The sequence below is a fragment of the Hipposideros armiger genome, unplaced genomic scaffold, assembly GCF_001890085.2.
Source record: "Hipposideros armiger isolate ML-2016 unplaced genomic scaffold, ASM189008v1 scaffold_673, whole genome shotgun sequence".
In the NCBI taxonomy this organism is placed as follows: domain Eukaryota; kingdom Metazoa; phylum Chordata; class Mammalia; order Chiroptera; family Hipposideridae; genus Hipposideros; species Hipposideros armiger.
In genome coordinates, this window is record NW_017732023.1 from 679,144 (window position 1) to 702,885 (window position 23,742).

At 35.1% G+C, this 23,742-nt stretch overlaps 1 protein-coding gene across 1 annotated transcript in view; it reads right to left on the minus strand.

Annotated features, from left to right (window-relative positions):
* The window catches only part of LOC109372880 (thrombospondin type-1 domain-containing protein 7B), a 382,043-nt gene that overhangs the window by 190,755 nt on the left and 167,546 nt on the right, over positions 1-23,742 (minus strand). The window contains exon 8 of the mRNA XM_019626386.1: positions 10,566-10,744. Coding sequence (XP_019481931.1) covers positions 10,566-10,744 — 179 coding nt within the window. The remainder of the gene's footprint in view (positions 1-10,565; positions 10,745-23,742) is intronic.

Genomic DNA, 23,742 nt, shown 5'->3' on the forward strand with positions numbered 1-23,742 from the left:
TAAACTCTGGATTTCAAAAGATTTAGGTAAGCTATTCAGAGAGACTAGTTCTATCTTGGCTTTTAAGTCATATAGAAAATATAAATCATGATTCAACAAATGATTTTCTGCAGGGATGTATCATGGAATCTAGTCACTATCTAGGTAACTTGCTTTCTGGTAATTTAATATTGGGATAAAACTTGAAAAAATCTAAATAGTACAAATTGGCAACTAGTAGATATATCAATCCTGTTGCTCTAATACACAGCATAGTGATTATAGTCAACAATACTTTATTATAAACTTCAAAGTGGCCAAGAGTTCTCATCACAAATAATGATCATGTACCTAAGATATGTGTTAGACATTGCTATGGTGGTAATCATATTATTATATATAAATGTATTACATAATATTACAATATATAAATCATATTATAATATATAAAACACATTGTACACCTTAAACTTACACAATGTTATATGTTAACTATATCTCAATGAAAAAAAACTGGAGAATTTGCATGTCATTCAGAATCTTTACTTTTAAATAGGTCTTAAGCAAGTTATTTTTTTAAGAAGGTGCTGTACTCCCATCGGTTCACTGTTTAATTTTCTAACAGGTATATTTAGTATAACCAGATGCTTGTGGTTAAAGTCAGGTTCATATTCTTTCAATGCCTGAAAGGAAGAGGAGCATTTCCATTCTGTATTTAAAGCTTAAATGATAGGGTGATTCAGGAAAAATGTGAAAAGTTGGATCTGTATATGTATACACACATATTTTTTCCTAGAAAAGTACTTGAGAATTGCCACTTTAAGTACTTGATGAAGAAGCCCATTTTTCAGATTTCTAGTCAAGATGGCAGAGGACATAAATGCTGTGCTTGACTCCTCTCATAACCACATCAGAATTATAACTAAATTACAGAAAAACCATCACTGAAAATTACCTGAAGTCTAGTTGAACAGGAGTCCTATAACTAAGGATATACAGAAGATGCTACATCAAGATTGATAGGAGGGCCAGAGAAGCAGAATGGGGCTGGTCTCACACCTGCATGTGGTACTTAAAAATTGGGAGGAATTACTCAGTTGTGGAGGTTCCCCACTGAGGTCTCAGGCCCACACCAGGCTCCCCAGCCCAAAGTTCTTGTTCCAGGAAGTGAAGTCCCAACAACTTCTGGCTGTGAAAACCAGCAGAGAATGTGGTTGACACCATTTGCCCCACCCTGGTGATTCCCTAAGACCCTGCCCCACTCAAATTGCAGGGCCATCCAAGCCCCATATATCTTGCTAAGCAGCCTGAAGTCTGGCACAAGTGACAGCTGGACTCAGTTTCCAGCTTAGCCTCTCGCAGTCACCACCAAGACAAGGTGGCAGCCATCTGCAAATTGTTTCATGGTTCATTCCAGGTGGCCTCAGGGAGGGGACAGGCTGTAGCTGAACTTGACTCATGGAGGGGCAGCTGTCAGGAGGCCCCAGTGCTAGCATGCCTAGTGGCCTTCAGGTCAGTAGCACAGTCAGGTTACCTCTGTAGATAGCACACCCAAAAGGCAGATTGGGCAGGCACCAGAGTCCTGCTAAAGTAAATCTTGCTCCGCAGGGTCAGTTCCTGTACCACAGCTCCTCCACTGTAGTCATGACTAGTCTTTTCAACCAATCAACCCAAGGGTCAATCCCTCCCAATGACACACAAACAGAAACCAAGGCTCAACTACAGTAGGAGGATACACACAACCTACACAAGGGACACACATGGAGCAACCAGCTCAGGTGACCAAGGAGACTGCACTACTGGGCCTGACAAGACACCTACTACATAAAGCCACTCTACAAAGACAGGGAGATATAGCAGCTCTACCTAATACATAGAAACAAACACAAGAAGCAGCCAAACTGAGGAGACAAACAAACATGCCCCAAATGAAAAAAAAGAACAAAACTTCAGAAAATGAACTAAACAAAATGGAGACAAGCAATCTACCAGATACAGAGTTCAGAACACTGTTTTTAAGAATCCTCAATGATTGCAGTGAGAACTTCAAAAAACAGATAGGAAACATAAAAAAGAACCAGTCAGAAATGAAGAACTCAATAACTAAAATAAAAAAGCATATAGCAGAGCAACTAAACAGTAGATTAAATGAAGCAGATGATTGAATTAGCAATTAGGAAAACATACACTGGGGAAAAGAAAGCCACTTCAATAAATGCTGCTGAGGAAATTGGAAAGCCACATGCAAAAGAATGAAACTAGACTACTATCTGTCCCCATATAACAAAATTAACTCAAAATGGATCAAAGACCTACACATAAGACCTAAAACAATAAACTGCAGAGAAGAAAGCATAGGTACTAAACTTATGGATCTTGGGTTCAAAGAGGATTTTATGAATTTGACCTCACAGGCAAGGGAAGTAAAAGCTAAAATAAATGAACTATATTAAACTAAAAAGCTTCTGCACAACAAAAGAAATCATCAATAAAACAAAGAGGCAACCAACTGAATGGGAGAAGATATTTGAAAATGACATCTCCTATCAGGGGCTAATATCCAAAATATATAAGGAACTCATACAACTTAATAACAAAAAGACAAACAATCCAATTAAAAATTGGGCAGAGGACATGAACAGAAACTTCTCCCAAAAAGATATATGAAAAAATGCTCCACTTCACTAGCTATTAGGGAAATGCAAAAAAAAAAACAAAAAACAATGAGCTATCATCTCACACCTGTTAGAATGGCTATCATCAACAAGACAAATAATAACGAATGTTGGAGAGGTTGTGGAAAAAAAGGAACCCTCATACGCTGTTGGTGGGACTTTAGATTGGCACAGCTGCTAGGTAAGGCAGTGTGGAGGGTCCTCAAAAAATTAGCAATAGTATTACCACAGGACCCAGCAATCCTTATCCTGGGTATACCCCAAAAATCTGAAAACATTTATCAGTAAAGATGTTATGTACCCCAATGTTCATTGCAGCATTATTTATGGTGGCCAAGACATAGAAACAGCCCAAGTGTCCTTCAATAGATCATTGGATAAAGGAGATGTGATGGAATATATACAATGGAATATTACTTGGCCATAAGAAAAGATGAAATACTGCCATTTGTGACAACATGGATGGATCTTGAGATTATCATGCTAAGTGAAATAAGTCAGACAGAAAAAGTCAAGAGTCATATGATTTCACTTACATGTGGGATACAAAACTAAAAGCAACAAAGGGACAAAACAAACAAAGAAAAAAAAACCTCATAGACACACACAACAATTTAGTGGTTACCTGAGGGTAAGGAGGGAGGGGAGTGGTAGAAGAGGGTAAAGGGGGTCAAATATATGGTGATGGAAGGAGAACTGACTCTGGATGAGCACACAATGTGATATATAGATGATGTATTATAGAATTGTACACTTGAAATCTATGTAATTTTAGTAATCATTGTCACCCCAATAAATTCAATTAAAAAAAAAAAGCTATAACAAGAGACAAAGAAGGACCCAGTCATCCCACTTCTGGGAATTTATTTGAAGAAACCCAAAACACGACTTCAAAGGGACATGTGTATCCATATGTTCATTGCAGCATTATTTTCAATAGTCAAGATATGTAGGCAACCTGGGTGTCCATCAGTAGATAAATGGATAAAGAAGAGGTGGTACATATATACAATGGAGTATTAGCCATAAAAAGCAATGAAATCTTGCCATCTGCAACGACATGGCTGGATGTAGATGGTATTACGCTGAGTGGAGTAAGCCAGACTGAGAAAGACAAATGCCATATGGTTTCACTTATATGTGCAATCTAAAAAACAAAATAAACAAACAAAACAGAAACAAACTCATAGCTACAGAGAACATTTTGAGGGTTGTCATATGGAAGGGGAGTTGGGGGAAGAGGTAAAAAAGGGGAAGAAGGGATTAAGAAGTACAAATTAGTAGTTACAAAACAGTCGTGGAGATGTAAATTATAGCATAAGGAATATAGTCAGTAACAAGATAATAATCATGTATGGTGTCAGATGGGTACTAGATTAATTGGGGTGATCACCTCAAAAATTATATAAATGTCTAACCACTATGGTGTACACCTAAGACTAATATAATATTGTATGTCAACTATAATTGAAAAATAAAAAATCATTAAAAAAAACTAACCTTAAAAAAAAAGTCAATTTTTCAAAATTGCAAACACAGATGATGTGATTTTCTGCTGAAGCTGATGTTATCTAATACACTATTTTGCGAGTTCAAGAGTTCAAGGCCTGAAGATAATATGAGGTACGGGAGCCCATTGAAAGAGTTCCAAAGGCAAAATGCGACAAAATTTGCCTGCTTCACAATTTTACAGCTATCCTCAGCCAATCCTGGAAACCTCGCTTAGGGACCACATCAGTGACATTTGCCAAGCCAGTCGAGCAGAAAACATTTTATTATCGGGTTGATGAAAAAGTCATGATGTATTTTATGTATGTTTATTGTTTAAAAAAGCATCATGATTTTTCCGACAACCCAATAGATAGAATATGCATAGGATTATCCTAAATAACAAACTAATAGTGAATTTGAATACATGAAGAATAGCAATACAGAGTATTAAGAAACAAAGTAAAATGCAAGAGAGTGGACAACATGTATAGGAAAATTGCTTCTTATGAATCATTGTGTCGCCTCTCAAGAAAAATGATCAGTTTCAACAAATTTTAACAAGCCTGAGGGGCATTCCTTTGGAATGATCAAGAATGAGGTATGTGTGGATGCAAAGGTGGGGTGAGGGGAAATCTCTTGAGAAGAAAAAATATAATTTTTCTTGTAGATGGTGACAGAGCATGAACAAAAAAGAAAAATTGCCTCCCCTCTGAGCTTTACTCAGCTCAATTAGTACAATGTCACAACTTGAGAGCAGAGTTTGAGTTGGCAGGCAGGCATAAAGGATACAAATGGAGGGACACTAACCCCTAGGAGCCATTTCATGCTGCCTCTGAGGTGGGGTGCAGTATACTTGGGCTTGGCGATAATAATTTCTTTGTTGGGGAGAGGTGAAATGTTTTACTTTTGTATTAAATCCTCTCAAATGATATGCTTGTATTAAATCCTCTCAAATAACACTGAGAATAAACCTTTCTGTATTTCTTCATTTTACGAATATGATATTTCATAGTTAAAGCAAGTTCTTACCAAAGGTGCAACCACAACATGCCCCTCCCCTCCCACCACCTATGCAAGAACAGCCCACCTGAATGTGCTTGATCATGGGCTGCCTCCCCTATTCATGCTCAAGAAGAGGACTTCTTGCTCCATTACAGTCTGGGGCTTCTGCCAAAGTACTAAGTCCAAAGTGAGCGGGACTGTGCCAGAAATGATTTGGATTAGGTTAGAATGAGTGGGAGTCTGGCTGGTCAAAAAGAAGGGGCCAACATTGGTTAAATCAAATTAAACCTAAGTGTCACCGTATGTTTCTGGGTAAACACACATTAAGACAGAATGACAGTTACCCTATTTCCACATCCTAACATGCTAATAATTAATGAAGCAGTACTAAAATGAGCATATGCTATCTCTCTATGGCAACCTTTTCTCATCCAGAAGCCTTCTTCTAAAGAGAAATGTTCATGCTAATATATATATATATATATATATATATATATATATATATATATATATATATATATATATATATATATATATATATATATATATATATATATATATATATATATAATTTATATACGGAAAAACTATTCTTTAAAACATTATTAGACTGCTTTAGAAAATAAAATGCATTACACTCATCATTTCCAAAATTAGGCCACTTCTCTTTGAGGAGAAGACAGGCCTTTAGAATAGCAATTGTTTCTAGAGAGCACACATATTTAATTTGTATCCCTTCATTCAGCTGCAAACACTGTCAAAACACTTTCAAAATGTATTTAAATAGCGTGCATTTAAAAAACTTATAGGTAATGAGTCTCAGTGTAAGATTTTTATTCAAACAAACTGTGAATGCAAGATTTGCAACATGTAAACAAAATATAATTTTCTGGAACTCTCTTGCCTTCAACTGTGTGAAGAGCTCATAAAGGGAAATGGAAGTCTAATGGAGGTTTAATGTCAGTGCCCCTATATTTAATCTTCTATTAAGCAGAATTCCAAAAGAAAAAACAAAAATATATAGTACAATTGCACTTAAACCCACCCAACACATTACAGGCTGTAAAATATTAAAATATATTATGTATTTTATTATGTACAGCAGCAACAAGGACATCAATCAACTGATCTGATAATCCATTAAACTATTTAGAAGTTTTCCACTTAGGTAAGAGCTTTGGGTAAGCTGTATGCTTGAGCTGTTTAGCATCACAAATATTCTTAGCAGAAAGCTATTCAAATATTGCTGTCATTTTGGCACTTCTAGAAAAAGAGCTAACATGTTGATAGGTTTTGGTCTAAAAGGGAGGCTTTTTATGAGAGATTATAAATACTGATTTCACTAACAGATTCAGAACAGTCTATGAGCTTGTATGCATTATATAATATTAACCTTTCCATTTATATCACTGAGTTAGATTTCAGTGGGTATACAAACACCCCGGATTTTTCAAGCAAGTCTTCAAAGACTCTGGGCAATAATAATTTGGAGATTCTTATTTCTTTCCTCTAGAAGAGCTCATGTTTTTGAGAATTTGAATAAAAAATCACAGCATAAGAGACCAGAGTTCATCTTTTCTTATGGCTGAGTAATATTCCATTGTGTATATATACCATGTCTTCTTTACCCAATCATCCATCAAAGGACACTTTGGTTGTTTCCATGTCTTGGTCATGATGAATAATGTTGTAATGAACAGAGGGGTACATATAGTTTTACGGGTGTTTTCAGGTTATTTGGGTAGATGCTGACATTTGCTACAATATGGATGGATTGGATCTTGAGATTATCATGCTAAGCAAAATGAGTTAGGAAAAGTCGAGAATCATATGATTTCATTCATATGTGGGATATATAACTGAAAGCAACAAACAAACAAGACAAACAAAGAAACAAAAATTGACAGACACAGACAACAGTTTAGTCACTATCACAGGGTAAGGGAGGTGGGGGTGCAGGAGGGGGCAAGGGTAGGTAGAAGAGGGTAAAGAAAGTCAAATATATGGTGAAGGAATGAGAAGTGACTTTGTGTGGCAAACACACAATGCAATACATAGATGATGTATTATATAATTGTATACTTGAAACATATATAACTTTACTATTCCAACGTCACTCCAATAAATTTAATTTTAAAAAAGAAGAAAATGATTGGAAAAAAACAGAGACCAGAGTTCTAATATATTTTGTCTTTCTATGGAACTAGCCACTCACTTATCCAGAGAGAAGCTTCCTTTTCAAATAAAGCTCCAATGAATATACTTTGACAATCCACAAGATAGTGTACTAGGGGCTGGAATGAATTACAAAAGTAGAAAGATAGCCCTTGCCCTCAAAAGACCTCACGTTCTAAAGAGAAATGAAGAAGGAGAATGGATAAGCATACGCAGGTATGCTAACATTTACATAGGCATATGCATAATAGGCATACACATGAGGAAGTTCAATGTTTCTTATGAACAATATGTTTGGCTCAATCTGACATACTGAATTTTCCTCATGCATAGGTACTAAAGATATGTGCCTCTTTTACTGTAATAATTTGGTTTCAATTTTTAAAACTCTTACTTATGGGTGAGTGGATGACAGGGTATTAATCTGGTACCAAAAATAGAAAAATAAATCCAAACCTGAAAACCAATTGGAAAGAAGACAAATATCCTAAAGCCAGGAGTAAAACTGAACTCTACAAAAGAGCCTCAAGTGGGTGTACCTCTAACTAGACCATATTTCCAGCTTAGAGAAACAAATAACAGTTTCTCCTAAAGAAGAATTGCCATCAATCATAGACGCTTGGGGATATTTCCTAAATAATGAAAATTCCTGACAACTCAATTTATTTTCAAATGAATTAAGAAACTACAGATAACATCAAAAAATTCTATATGTTATACACACACACACACACACAGAGAGAGAGAGAGAGAGAGAGAGAGAGAGAGAGAGAGAGAGAGAGAGAGAAGATTCTACTATATATAAGAGAAAATATGCAATGAAGTTGCCACAGATAGCTTTCCACAAATATACTTACAGGTATGTATTTGTTTTAAAATAGGAATTGCTTTGAGGAGGATTTCTTTTAAATTTAGGATTTCTCGCAATAGTACCTTCCCTGCCATTCACAGATTTGCAAGAGAGAGGGAAAGCTTATTACTTATTGTTGTGATCAATTAACTTATGCTAAAATATGAAGTATGGATTGAAGTGAAGTTTTATGATTCAAATTTAATTAAACCACATACGCGCAAGATACCGGAAAACAATTAAACCACATACGCGCAAGATACCGGAAAACTCTTTATATTAGAATATAAGGCATACTAAGCTCAATTTCCTATCTTTATGTCTCAGGATTCATTATTAGCATCACAGCTAACAAATGTCTTTGGAATGCTACAATTCCTTTCTGGAGCTCAAAAGTTAGAAACATCTCCTGCAAACAGGCCCACCTTCACTTAATTTTCATTTATAGAATTTATCTAGAGTATTGTTGTACCTTTGGGTTAATTTTTAGCTTGCATTACTTCATAAGGTTATAAGTTTTATATTTCAATTAAATGTATACAACAAATTTCCTTTAAGTCATAACAGGCTTATAAGTACATTTATCTTACTCATACTTTCAAATTTAATAGAACATTTCTATACATTTGCATTTGCATACTGAGAATATAGTCTTAAAGTCTATGCTCAAATAAAGTCCTTTTATTCCTTTGATAATTTCCTAGTTCATAAAATTAACATTAAAATTAGTAACACCAGTGTTATAAAGACTTAGATTTTATTGATGCTTTTGAAGAAGATTTGAGAATTATCATATGTTATATATAACCATAAAGGCTTACTAGTTATTTTCCATTATAAATGCCTAGAAAATCCTCTGGGGATGGTCAAATAGTCTACGTACAGAATATTCACTTGAAAGTCTTTCTTCTGTTCATAAACCTGTATTATTCCTTTCTTTGTACTGAAGTAGGGCTTATTATTTCAGATTATCTTTGTTCTGATTATTGGCCTCCTATTTTCATTAATGATATCCCTTCATTAACCTTTATTAACCTTCTCTTCACCAAACTACTGTACTTGTGGAACTTATTTGCAAACTTTATGTTGATTTCATGATCCTCTGTCTTGTTTTCTAAAAAGGTTCACATCAGCTATGAGAGAAGAAACTATGGACAATATTTTACCACATAACCGTAAAATACAAGACTAGCATAACACCCTGCCCTGGCTTAGAACTTAAATATTTTTTGTTAGAGTCATAAGTTTTCGTTTTCAGTGAATTGCATGTCTTTTGTCAAAAGATAGGAACAAAATAGATAGAGATATTGGTCTTGAATTGACAAATGATATCTAAATCCAAGTAGTACTAGACATGCTATGCAAATTAATTAAGAAAAAAATGCATAGGTTTCCTTTCCATTAAACAATCTGTCTGGAAAGTCTAATCAAAATGGGATTAAGAGGACAGAAATTAATACACTAGAATTAGCAACAGAAACCTGTGAAGCTCTTCTGTTAAAATAGTTTCTGAGTATAAAGGCTCTATATAATGATATAGGGCACAGTTCACCTCTCTAAGTATAAAAAAACTTTTAACATCTTGTTCTCCACCAATTCTACTGGGTTACAATATTTTATATATGTATATCAGTCTTGATCTAATAACCAGTGAGCAATCATAGAAGAAATTTTACTTCTTTATTATTATTCCTAACTAAATCTTAGATGCTGTTATATGGGTAAGGTCAACTAAAATATTTAAATCAACTTCGATTGTTTAGGATAGCTCTTTTATTAGATATCTAGGAGTATATGGAAGAGTATCCTTCAAGGTTCTGTTTGTGAAAACAGCTTTGACTTTTGGGGAAACAGGTGGAGAAATAACTCAGAAGAGACATTGAAGAGCTGTGGGGACACTGTCAAGACTGAGAACAAAGCCAATTAGAATAAAGAGTTAGGTGAAGAAAAAATAGAATACCATTTTGGAGTATATAGATGAGGCCAGTAATTATATTTATGATGATAAATTAACTGACATTCTCCCAACATTATTATATATGCATATACATATTTGTGTATGTATATATGCACACATCACTTTTATAATATCATGGTTAATCAAATTACTCAAGATCATTTAAAATCAATTTGATTTAAATTTTGTAAACATTATTATTGCTAATAATACCAAGTTGATCTGTTGATCTGAACATTACCTAGGAGTGGCCAAGGCTTCTATCACTAATATTATATTAGTTAGTATTATATTAATTAGTGCCCCCTGAACCCCCCTTCTGAACTTCTGATAACCTTTTATGAGCTGCTTGTAACAATATAATGACTTCAATTTTAATAGGAAATAATAAAGGGAATACTGTTTTAGCTTTTACTTGCTGCTTCATGTACTTTACCTGATTCTTGAGATCCAGTTTAGGACATGGGCGACCTCCATTGTAAGGTTTTTCTTTTAGCCATTTGGATCGAAGTCTCACTCCAATGCCACAAGATGAACTGCAAGACCCCCAACTAGACCAATCACTCAACTTGCAATCAAATGGGCAAGGGATGACACATTCTTCTTGAATAAAACCTGAAAGAAAAAGATTCAAGAGAAGGGAGGAAAGTCTGAGTGAAATGTACTGATTAGATTTACTTTCTAACCCATGACTACAGCTCAGGTTGTTCAACAATATTGCTGCAATAGATTTAATAGTTTTCTACACAAATAAACAGACAGAAGCTTTCAGAGATAGATACGTATGATTTTATCAGCATTCCAAGTTTGTGCCGTCTGTTTACTTCATAGGCAATTCTGGGGTGGAAGAAGCAAGAAAGATGCAGTTAGTCCTGCTTTCTGATAAGAAGAAATCAAGCAGTTCATGGCTAATGATGGTACCATCTTCCCTCACTGGCCTGTGTCCTGCCATTTCTATCATTCTCATCTGGGCACAGGAAGCATAACAGAGTCAATCTTTCTTAGTGTCTGTGATCGGCAAGGTTTCACTAAGAAAGACCTTGATTCTCACTCCCAGGTAGGAGGTAGGAGGTAGGCAGAGAGGGCACCACAAATTCGGAAGAACAGGATATTACTGAAAGAAGAAAGTAGAGGAATAGGGAAAGGTTGTATAATGAGATATTGGATTGGAATCAAGAGATTTGGGTTGAAATACAGATGCAGATGATCTAACCTTATTTGGTCTTGTTTTTGTCCTCAGTCCAGTTCTTGCTACAATCTTTCTCTGGATAATCTCATTATTTATCTATTACATTTAAAGATCACTACCAAATATGTATTTCTAACTCTGACCTATCTATTGAGTTCTATGCTACCTACTTATCCACTCTGATTGCATTCCCAATTACCCCAAATTCAACATGTCTAAAACTGAGGCCATCAATGTCCTCCTAAAACTGTTTAATGCTCTTGTATTCCTATCTTAAATAACTGCAACAAATCTGACGCCTATACCTGATGTACATGCCTGTGTAACCTCTTCTCCTTGAGCATGGGCAGGACCTGTATGGCTGGATGGCACTCACATGATTAAGTTACAGTATGTGGCAAAGGAGAGGGGAATTCCAAGACATTATTAACATGCCAAATCTGTTGATTTTGAATTTACCAAAAGGAAGATTATCCTGACTGGGCCGGACAATCAGGTGAAAACCTGTAAAAGAGTGACTGGGCCCTTTTGTGGGGAAAGATTTTCCTGCTGGTCTTGAAGAAGGAAACAACCATGCTAGGAAATGCCCATAGGGTGGCAACGTGCCTGGCAACTGGGAGCAGCCACTAGGGCCTGAGGGCAGCCCCTGGCTGTCAGCCAGCAAGAAAACAGGGGCCTCAGCCCTACAGGTGCACGGAGATGAATTCTGCCCATAATTCCAAGGGAGCTTTGAAGAGGAGCTTTCCCCAGTCAAGCCTCTGCTGAGACCTTAGTCTTGGCACACACAGTGGCTGTAGCCTGATGAGACTCTTAGTGCAGAGAATCTAGAGAAGCCATGCCTGTCCTCCTGACCCATGGGAACTGAAATAATAAATAAGAGCTATGGCTGTGGTAATTTGTTATGCAGCAATTGAAAACTAACAGATTATTCAAAATAAAAATCCCACAGTCATGTTAGACCTTCCTCCATCATTTTACACACATATTAATAGGAGTAATAAGTTCTTATGTTAAAACATCACAAATATGCACCCTATTCTACAATTCTTTTATCAGTTCCTCATTCAAGATTTCTAGTCTCGTTATTATCTCTAGCCTGGAATACTGAAATATTCTCTTCATTAGTCTTCTATTTTCCTAATCATTCTCTTTGAATATCAGTCAGTCACTCTTCTAAAGGTATATCAACTATAACAGAAAAATAAATTTTAATAAATAATCTAAAAAAGAATGATAAAATATATAACAACTTATGCTGCTTTTAAAACCTTTGCTGATTCTCCATTACCTTGAAAATAAAGTGCCAACTACTTTGCAAAAACTATATGATTTTTTTTTTACTAGCGACTCTAAACAAGAATTTTCAACTTGGCTATAAAATATACTCCTGTTGCCCCAGATATACTACAGAGCAATTTGACCAGAATCCCTGAAGACGGGATCTGGGCATCGGTTTTTTTTTTTTAAAGATCCCCAAAGGATTCTAATGTTCAGTTAAGGCTGAGAACGACATCCCTAACTTATTTTCCTCTTGCCTTTCCCTCTCCTCTATCTCAAAATCTGTCCATGTGGACTACTCCATCTTCTACAATAATATTTATGTCTTTCCTAATGCAAAAACCTGACTCTTTCTCTAACCAGTTTAGCCTTCCTGGTTTACTACTTCAACTACTCTCTTGAGAATACAATTGACCACTTGGCTCCTTTGTTCTTCCGCCATCCCATTCTGGTAAAATTTCAGAGCTAGATCAGTCAACTGTTTTCTGTGCTTTACACTCTGTGCTAAACACCAAGCAGAGATGAAGAAAATGCTAATACCACACTGGTGACCACACTGTGTAGTCTCTATCTTCAACCAAGTTCTCATTCTGCCTAGTGATTCTTCTGCATTTTCTTCTCACTCTCATTCCACATTACAGCTTTTTCAAACCTTCTCCACCTGTCTTCAAAATTTTAAGACCTAACCTCTTCTTTCCCGGGGGGGGGGGAATGAATAATAAGAACTCCTTCAATTTCCTATAATTATATGTGTATACATTCCAATATTTTTCTTCTTTCTTCATATTACAATGAGAAAGTCATCCACTTTTCTATATAGGGCACATTTTCACCTCTTGATAGCTCTCCAAACTTTTTCAGGACCTCATTTCCTTGATTGCATTTCCTTTCTTTTCTTTCTTTCTCTCTCTCTCTCTCTCTCTCTCTCTCTCTCTCTCTCTCTCTCTCTCTCTCTCTCTCTGTACACACAGCTATATTTATTATATATGAAATATAACTTTATAGTATTATTTCTCATATTGATATTAGAATTAGAATTACTTTACATTCTCCAAATAATACTCATTGACATGAGAGAGTACACCAAATATCTAAGAATCATTGGGAAGAATCTTTCTGGGATTAAAAATAAATAAATAAATAAATAAATAAATAAATAAATAAATAAATAAATAAATAAATACAAATGCTCCATTTGAGGTTGTTAAAAGACTAATTCTCTTAACCAAGGAAGTAAAATACCTGTACTCAGAAAATTATAAGACATTGAAGAGAGAAATTAAAGAAGATACAAATAAATAGAAGCATATAACATGCTCGTGGATAGGAAGAACTAATATAGTTAAAATGTCCATGCTACCTAAGGTAATATATAGATTCAATGCAATCCCTCAAATTACCAATGACATTTTTCACAGAACTAGAACAAATAATCCTAAAATTTGTATGGAACCATAAAAGGCCCCGGGTAGCCTTGGCAATCTTGAGAAATAAGAACAAAGTGGGAAGTATCATATTATCTGATATCAAATCATACTACAAGGCTATAGTAATCAAAACAGCATGGTACTGGTATAAAAATAAACACACAGATCAATGGAACAGAATAGAAAGCCCAGAAATAAGTCCATGCCTATTTGGTAATTTAATCTATGACAATGGAAGCAAGAATTTACTTTGGGATAAAGACAGTCTATTTAATAAATTGTGCTGGAAAAACTGGATAGATACATGCAAAAAAAAATGAAACCGGACCACCTTGTTATGCCATACACAAGAAAAAACTCAAAATGGATTAAAGACTTAAATGTGAGATCTGATCTAAAACCATAAAACTCCTAGGAGAAAATATAGGAAGTAAATTCACAGAGATTAGTCTTAGTGATATTTTTACTCGTATATCCCCTTGAGCAAGGGAAACAAAAGAAAAAATAAATGTGGAGAATTACATCAAACTAAAAAGGTTTTTACAGCAAAGGAAAACATCAATAAAACAAACATACATCTTAGTGAATGGGAGAAGATATTTGCCAATGATACATCTGATCAGGGGTTAATATCCAAAATTTATTAAAAAAACTCATAAAACACCAAGGACATGAAAAGACATTTCTCTAAAGAGGACACACAGATGGCAAACAGACATATGAAAAAATTCTCAACGTCGCTAATCATTAGAGAAATGCAAATAAAAACCACAATGAGATACCACCTCACTCCTGTCAGAATGACGGTCACCAACAAATCAACAAACAAGTGTTGGCAAAAATGTGAAGAAAAGGGAACACTTGTGCACTGTTGGTGGGATTGCAAATTGGTGCAGCCACTATGAAAAACAGTATAGAGGTGCCTCAAAAAATTGAAAATGGAACTACCTTATCACTCAGCAAATCCACTCCTAAGTATCTATCCAAAGAAACACAAAACACTAATTCAAAAAAAAATATATATGCACCCCTATGTTTATTGTAGCACTGGTCACAATAGCCAAGACATGGTAACAATCAAAATGTACATTGTAGATGATTGGATAAGGAAACTGTGGTCATTTATACAATGGAATATTTCTAGACCATAAAAAAGAATGAAATCTTACCATTTGCAACAACATGGATAGACCTAGAGGACATTAAGCTAAGTGAAATAAGTCAGACCGAGAAAAACAAATACCACATAATCTCACTTATATGTGGAATCTAAACAACAGAATAAATGAACAGACATATCAGAAATAGACTTAGAGATATAGGAAAAAATAACTGATGGGGGAGAAGGTGGGGGATTGGAAAGTGCAGATTGGTGGTCACTGTGTAGTCATGGGGATGTGAAGAGCAGTATAGGGAATATAGTCAGTAATGTTGTAAAGATTATGTGGGGTGCCAGATGGGAGCGGGACTTGTCGGGGAGATCACTTCATGGACTGTGTAGTTGCCTGACCACTGCATTGTACACCTGAAGCTGAAGTTGAATAATACTGAATGTCACAGGATGTGGAGTACAGCATAGGGAATATAATCAGTGGTACAGTAACAGCTATATATGATATCAGAGGGGTAATAGATTGGGGGGGTATAATTTTCTGAGGGGTATAAATGTCTAACTATTACATTGCTTTGTACACCTGAAACTAGTACAAAAAAAAAGACTAATTCTCTATTGTTTAATATACTTGGAATTCCACAGTTCTTTCTAAGGAGCTCTGATCACCATTTCAGTATTAAGTATATAATAAAGCTAAATACATGATTAAATAGAGGTCACAAGCATTACTTAATTTTACAGAGAAACTGAGTCACAAAGTGATTCCATTTGCTACTGAATGAAAAGAGCAGGACTAGTAATCAAGTGGAATGGACTCTCATGGCATGTGTACTTCAGATATGAAAGTTTAGGTGACTTCATATAAATAACTTTTAAACATTTGTGTATTTTATTTATTTTATTTTATTTTATTTTTTTTTAAACATTTCTGCATGCTTTTTTTTATTTTTTTTTTTATTTTTATTTTTTTAGCTGAGCCATCCCGCCACCTGTTGGCAGCTCACGGCTGCTCAGCTCGGGCTGACTCGAACCGCTGTTGCTCAGAGCTCAAACTCTTGAGCGAGCTCTTAACCAACTGAGCCACTCAGCCGGCCCAAACATTTGTGTATTTTAGATAGATTATATAGATCCTATGTTAAAGCAGATATTGTATTAGATGATGCCCTTTTAACTCAATGACATTTTAAATTATTTTCATCTATACTTAAATATTGAATTATTTTAATTAGAGAGCCTCTAGTACACTGTTTTGTTGTTTGTTTGTTGTTTTTTCTTCCCCTTGATAAGATATAAACCCAGAGGGTCTCTATTAAAGTCCAAGTCATAAATTCAATGAGTATAATGTAGTTTTGAAATTCAACAGAACTAAGCAACAGTGATGTCTAATTTTTAGGAAAGTTATATTCATGCTAGACTATACCCCAAAGGAAAGCCCATAGTGAGAACCATTAATAATTTCATATTTTTATGCCTATTTTATAATTGAAAGGAATTAGTTTTACCCACATGCTTAATACTTGCAATTTTTGGCAAGAGAATATGATCAAATGTGACTACCCTCAAGGTTAACCTGCCATATGAGAATTCCAATTCCTGACTATGGAAACTTCACTAATGTTTTAAAAACTCATTTACATAAAATATATCACAGAATAGCTTTTCTGGCAACATTCATAAATCTAAATCCAATTGCTATGAAGGAATCAGCTTTTCTACCAAAAATATTTTATACTACAATTTATATGCAGAATACATTACTTGGACCATCATATTACTTAGCCTGGGGATGTTTTCATGTTCTATTTTAGTTATCGGTATGCATATAAAGTTAGGTATTACAGAAATAATCATTACAGAATTATCAATAGAGCATACAGCAAATATCCTGATTTTGTAAACCATATATATTACACATAGTAGGTTCTCAAAAGTATGTTATTATGAATAAAGATAAACTGAATAAGATCCATTAATAGCATCTCTTTCTATGTTATAAGTAGAGGAATTTATGATGACTTAAAATATTGGGTTGAAGCCCAGGGATCTGATATGACTTTTCAATCTATATTTCTAACCCCCAAATATTGCTTTAGGTTGGTGTAATGGATATAGATAAAAATACAGCTCTATGAATAAGGCAATCTTATTGATAAAACTACTTCCCAGGATACTACCTGCTGTGCATTTTTTTCTCTCCATCATTCAAGTACTAACAGATATTTACCCCTATAAAATCTTTTTTTTTTGGAGGATATGGAAGAAGGAAATATTGATGATATTAAGCCCAAGAAAATAACCTAGATTAATTTACTTATATTTTCCTACTGTGTAAAGTAAGGGCAAACATCCTACTAGATAGTGTATGTACTATTTATTGACACTTTGCTAAAATAATGAAAACACAGTGCCAAAAATGAGACATGGAAAAGAAAAAAAAATGCTAATCATACGTTCCCTACTTCAAAGTGAAGATCTGGGAGAATCGTATGAGTTAAAATGTTATCATGTCTTCATTTGTCAATGTTTAAAGATTTACTGTGTTAATTTATATATTGTATTACTACTATTTATCTAGTAATGCATGATACTAAAAAGGTATCTTATGACTTGAATCAGAGTAGTTTAAAGTATAAATCTGTTTAGGAGAGATGGGAAAAAATGGGTCAGGTTTTTTGAAATTGTTGCAAGAAAGACAACTTGAGAAATTATATCAATACTTTGCCATTGTTCTCAAAGGAAGACTGACAGTGTTAGACATTTATTATTTATTTATTTTAAAGAGTTTTATTGGGGAATTGGGGGAATGGGAACAGACAAGTTGCTATCCTTTTTTGTTTGTTTGTTTGTTTTTTTGTTTTGCTCTTCAGTCTAGTTGTGGAGGACATTGCTTCACTGGCCCAAGTTGGCACCATCATTGCACTCTTCCCAGATGAGGCAGATCAGTCTCTGGCTTCTGGACAGCAGTTCACAGAGGCTGCTGGCCACTCACACTGGCTGCTGGCTACACACGGTAGCCCATGGCAACCCACCTGCCGTCGCCGGCAACTCACGGCAGCCCAGCTCCAGGTTGAGCTGTTGTTCAGCGTCTTAGCTGTAGAGGGCAGTGTCACTGGCCCTCATATGTGGGATCCGAACCGGGGCCCTCTGGCATCCCAAGCTCTTAACCAACGTGCCACTTGGCCGGCCCTAGACATTTATTTAAAAATCTCAATCCACTAGTGAGTAGAAATATAGATCAAACTCAATAAGTTTGCCAGCTTGCTTTGGTGTATTTTGGCCTGGGAATACTGCTCATGAAGAGCATCCACAGTCTTTCAAAGATGGTTCCAACCTTGTCTAGGTCTCTGTGGGGCCTGAGAGAGGAGAATTGGAAAGCACCTAAATTATCACAATCTCTTGTTTTTAAATTTTAAGTTATTAAAAGAAAGTTTTTGAAAATACTCTTTACTAATAGAAAAGTATCTTTACTGCATTATATAAAAATCCAACAGTATAGACTCTTCAATGTTAAGCATTATAAAATGATGGTAATAGTATTGAAAATAACAAAGTATCTAATTTGCACCCACAACCTAAATAGATGCCTAAAATAGAGGTGATTTAGAAGGTATGCAAAATTCAAATAATCACATTGACAAAAAAGTTTCCCTGGGTTCCTTAAAACTCAAATATTCCAAAGCATAATAAAAATAATAATAATTGTTATTATTATTATGTTATTATTTTTTCTTTAAGAAAGGCACAGCTCACAGTGGCCCAGTGGGGATGGGACCAGCAACCTTAACGTTAGCAACACCATGCTCTAACCAACTGAGCTACTGGCTGCCCGCCAAATTATAATTATTTATTAAATTTTATTACATGCTCCAGGAAAAAAAAAATTACCTAAGTGTAAATCAGTTCTTAATCGAACATGTATTTACTGGTGTACGTTATTTTTATGTAAATTCAAAGTCATGTAGGCCAAAAGCTTACTTTTATAGACTGGTCAGAAATAGAAAGGGAACTTGAACCTAGACTTGACAAGAGATATCCAACTCACTATCAAGTAGAAAAAATAATTATTATGGCCCCAGAATGTTCTCTTTAGTGCTGGAGTAACAAAGTAGAAAATCAACCATACACTGAAAGAAATTCATATTTTGGAAGAGATCAGTCTTATAAATGAGAAAAAAAAAAGTGGTACAAATCATACTTAACTTGTATGATACAAATAATATATACAAGTTATATGACAATTGTGGGTAATAAAAATGGATTCTGGCTTCAATTCTCTAAGTAATTCATGTGAAAATGCTTATTGGCATAATCTGTGGTAGACACAGGTTTTTGACTAATTGCTTGACCTGATTCACTTGCTATAACTAAATGTATCAGTGTAAATTTAATCAGTCAACCAAATCATATAAAGAAATGATCTTTTAAATTGAATTGTCCGGGCAATTTAATCAAGATGGTATCTCTAGTGTTCTTACATACGGAGTTTCAGCATTAACAACCTTGTGCCAGGTTTCTCCAGGCAGACGAAAGATGTTTTTCTCTTAGAAGACACTGAGGATATTAGGGACAAATGGAACACTAGATGCAGCACAACCTGAACTGTTCAGTTAGGACTCTATGTGCTAAAACAGGTTCTATCATGACTGCAAATAAGTGCTGTTAAAATTAAGATGACTGAATGCTTTAACCATTCTTATAATATACTTGGCATTTGAAACACTACAAAGATACGTAGATTGTTGACAAGCCAATTTTACTGAGCAATTTTTACAACTGTGGCTGCAAAAGCCTGTATGAAGTCCTCTCATTACATCCCCTTGCCCTGAGAAAATCTCAAATTATACCATATGCTCTCTACATTTCTTTTAAAAGTTCTGAAAGCTTATCTCAGCACATCTTGTATTTCTCAGTGCTATTCCCCAATTATTTTAGATTTTATTTCAGGGGGCATAAGAAGTAAGATTTTCCTTCCCTGCCTCTTGAAGTTAGATGTGGTCTTATAATTTGCTGTAGCCAATGAAATGTCACCTCTAGGTGAAAGCTTTAAGAGCCCTAGTGTAATCTGCCACACTCTTTCTTTCCCTACACCACAGGAACTGGAAATGTTCCAGACACTAGCTGCTCCATCAGCCAGGGCCTTGGAGTTCAACAGAGCGTCTAGCCAAACCAATTTTCATAAAAGCTGGATATGGATAGTGAATGATCTTAGTGGCTGGCATTCAACCACTGAGATTTTGACGTTGTCTGTTTCATTTGGCACTATAACGTAACCTATTGCATCCTTATGGATCAAGCTTGGTGCAGCACAGTATACCTTCAGAAGATGAAATGAAAAGCCCCCTGGAATAAATATTTAGAGTATTTTGAGAATCTATATGTAATGCCCTGAGAAAATAAGATTAAGCTGTATCAGCAGTTAGTAGAGTCTGAATGGCAGCACCATCAAATGACAATGTGACTTTGTAAAAGTTGAGCCGTGGATATATATTTCAGAAAAATTTATAATTTATTATTTATAAAAGGGCTGGTGATATGGATTATAAATCAAGGTGTAACCTTATGTGATCTGGAATAAAATATTAAATCTCAATAATTCAGTTTCCTCATGTAAAAATAAAAATGTAACAATATTTGTCCATTTTATCTCCCTTTAATATTGTAGGGGCAAAATTATAAGAAAAAGAAGTTTGTGGAAGTTTTAATATACAATATAAATGACATACTAATATTTTACCGCTACTAAAAGCTACATAGCAAGGTAAAATGTTTTCCTCCTTATACTGTTTTTGGTGCTAGTGATTGACAGAAAATAGAATTCTGTAAAGATGCTATAGCAGAAAAATTATAGGGTAATAATTTCCAAATTTGGGTTCCATTTCTCATTCCAGATCATTTCCATGTAAATTAAAGGTTAAGATAACTTTGACAAAATGAGAGATTCTCTATCAGTAAATCAATTGTTGTTTGAGTCAATCTCTGTTTGTCTATGTCTGTTGCTACCAGCTAAGGCCTGACACTAATTATCTGTCACCTGGATTATTTTAATGTCCCCTTAACTGGACTCCAGATTTCCAATCTGTTCTAATTCATTCCATGTTGATCAGCTTCCATACTAATGTCCCAAAACCACAACTCTAATATATCATAATTTAACTTAAAATAAAAAGCTCTCATAGACACAGACAATAGTTTAGTGGCTACCAGAGGTAAGTGGGGAAGGGTTGTAGATGAGGGTAAACTGGGTCAAATATATGGTGATGGAAGGAGAACTGACTCTGGGTGGTGAACACATAATGCAATATATAGATGATGTATTACAGAATTGTACACCTGAAGCTTGTATAATTTTACTAACCAATGTCACCCCAATAAATAAAAAATTAAAAAAAAAACAAAAAAAGCTTCTGAAGTATGGCAGAACTTTGAAAGAAAAATAGATATGCAGATGGCAATCTAGGCAGGAGAGATACCACAAATTAAATTAAGAAGATGGAAGTGAACCCAAAATGTTCACAAGTCAACAGAGAAATCTTTGTATAAGAATCTAAGGTTGGAAGAAGTATACAATTGGCGAAGTCTAGTGGTGCCACATGGGATGTCATGCTGGAGGACTTAGAAAGTTAATTAAGAATTCTGATATTAATTCAGGTGTGTTATTGAAGAAAAAGATGGCATGAGAACAGGGCACCTTCTTAAGAGATAATTACAAAATTTAGAAGTAAAGTGACAAATGACTAGGCCTTAGGCTTAAACACCACTAACTGTGGTATTTTGTATGTATGCATAAATATATATGTATCATGTATAAATACATACATGTCTAATGTATATATACCTAATTTGCATATATACATTTTTATATCTTGCATTTACATATATATTATTAGAGAACAATATAATGGAACATGATAGAATATTACATATAATTAACTAGCTCTGACATGTACACATGGCTAATATGCTGTCTAAATGGAAATGACCATCTTCAAAATGAGCAGTGAACCAGCTCTTTAAATTGCAACTTCATTTCCCAATTGTTGAGACAGGGTTAATGTAACTAATTCTAACAATCAGCAATGGCTAGTTTATGGGTAAATAGATGCTTCTAAGTATCTCATGGGATTCAGAAATACATGAGCTTAGAAAAAAGTATCTGTCCTTTATGCTTCATCTTGGAGGACTTAAAGGAAACTCTGACCTGAATCCAAACATTTATATTGGGCCAGCATATTGGATTTATTTATGGTCTATTTGTTTACTTATATATTTATTTTGAAGCCAAGAGTTCACTCTTGGGGGATTTTATACGAAAATAAAGAGGTCTGGCTTTTCTGACAATGTAGAGGCTCTGGGAACACCTGGGTCCTAATTCCAGCACAGTGCCAATTGTGTAGCAGGGTCTCTGCAGACGAAATATTCCTTCACAGTTGTCTACCGTCCCTTAGAGTGATAGGCTAAAGCTCTAAATTAAGGATATCTCCCCCAGTTAAATGCTATGCAAAAACATAACTCATAAGTCCAATCGAAAAACAGATGTGGGTGTTCTACTTCTATTTCAGGGGTAGGTGGAAGATATAGAGACCCACCAGTCATGTTTTCTTCTACTCATCACCTGAAAGGATCTATGAGGAGTCTATTCATAGCTATTCACCTCCACTTGGAAGAGGCCCATGAAAGAGTGAGTTCCTAAAGCTTAGGCTTCATCTGGTGGCTTGAGCTCTACTGCCATCAGCACCCTGCATATTACTAACACCAGCATTTAAACATAATTCCTAAGAGTGGTGACAAGAGACATGAAAAATACCTGGAACAGCATGGCTGCCTAGAATAAATCATCCTGCATTCAGAGCCAAGCTCCTCCAAATTCTGTATTACAGGGCATAGCTCGTAAAGGGATACAGTTGCATGGAACGCCCTTCAGAGAGGAAACTCCATTTTTTTTTATTTGCTGGAATGTTGGATCATCCAGACAATGATTTGTATTCATGAACAATGAAACAAGTTGTTATTATAAATTCTAAATTATGGATTACATGACGAAGAAAATTTACCTCCAAAAGTTTGCTTTTGCCAAAGAACTGCATCTTTCACTGAGCTAATGCAGAAATCAATGGACTGGAATGAATTCACAGCACATTAACTTCTTGCAAGTTACGGTAAAAGCCTTTGAAATATCGCCAAGGTGTAAAATTAAATATGACTCTCAGCCTGATTTATACTGCATGCTGGTAATGGTGAATTTGTTTCACTTACCAATAAATTTGTCTCCTAATGGACTGTGCGTCAGCTAATCCAGAGACTTACATTTAGGATTCTCTTACCTTCTATAGCCAAACAGATATCTTAAGACTTTATTTAAGGATGTTTAATGATATCCTTGCTAAAGGAAAAAAATTGCAGGAGGAGGGTGAGATTTTTATTTTCCTCTAAGAAAATTAAAAGTAAGTGACCCTCTAATTATACTAATAGAGTCAAGACACAGTGGATATGGATAATTCCAATGTACAGAGAGAAACTTCTAAACCAGGAAAAGTCTCAGGAGCAACCAGAAATATCCCTAAAACATGAGAACCAAAAAAAGAGTTTATTAATTTCCTAGGACTGT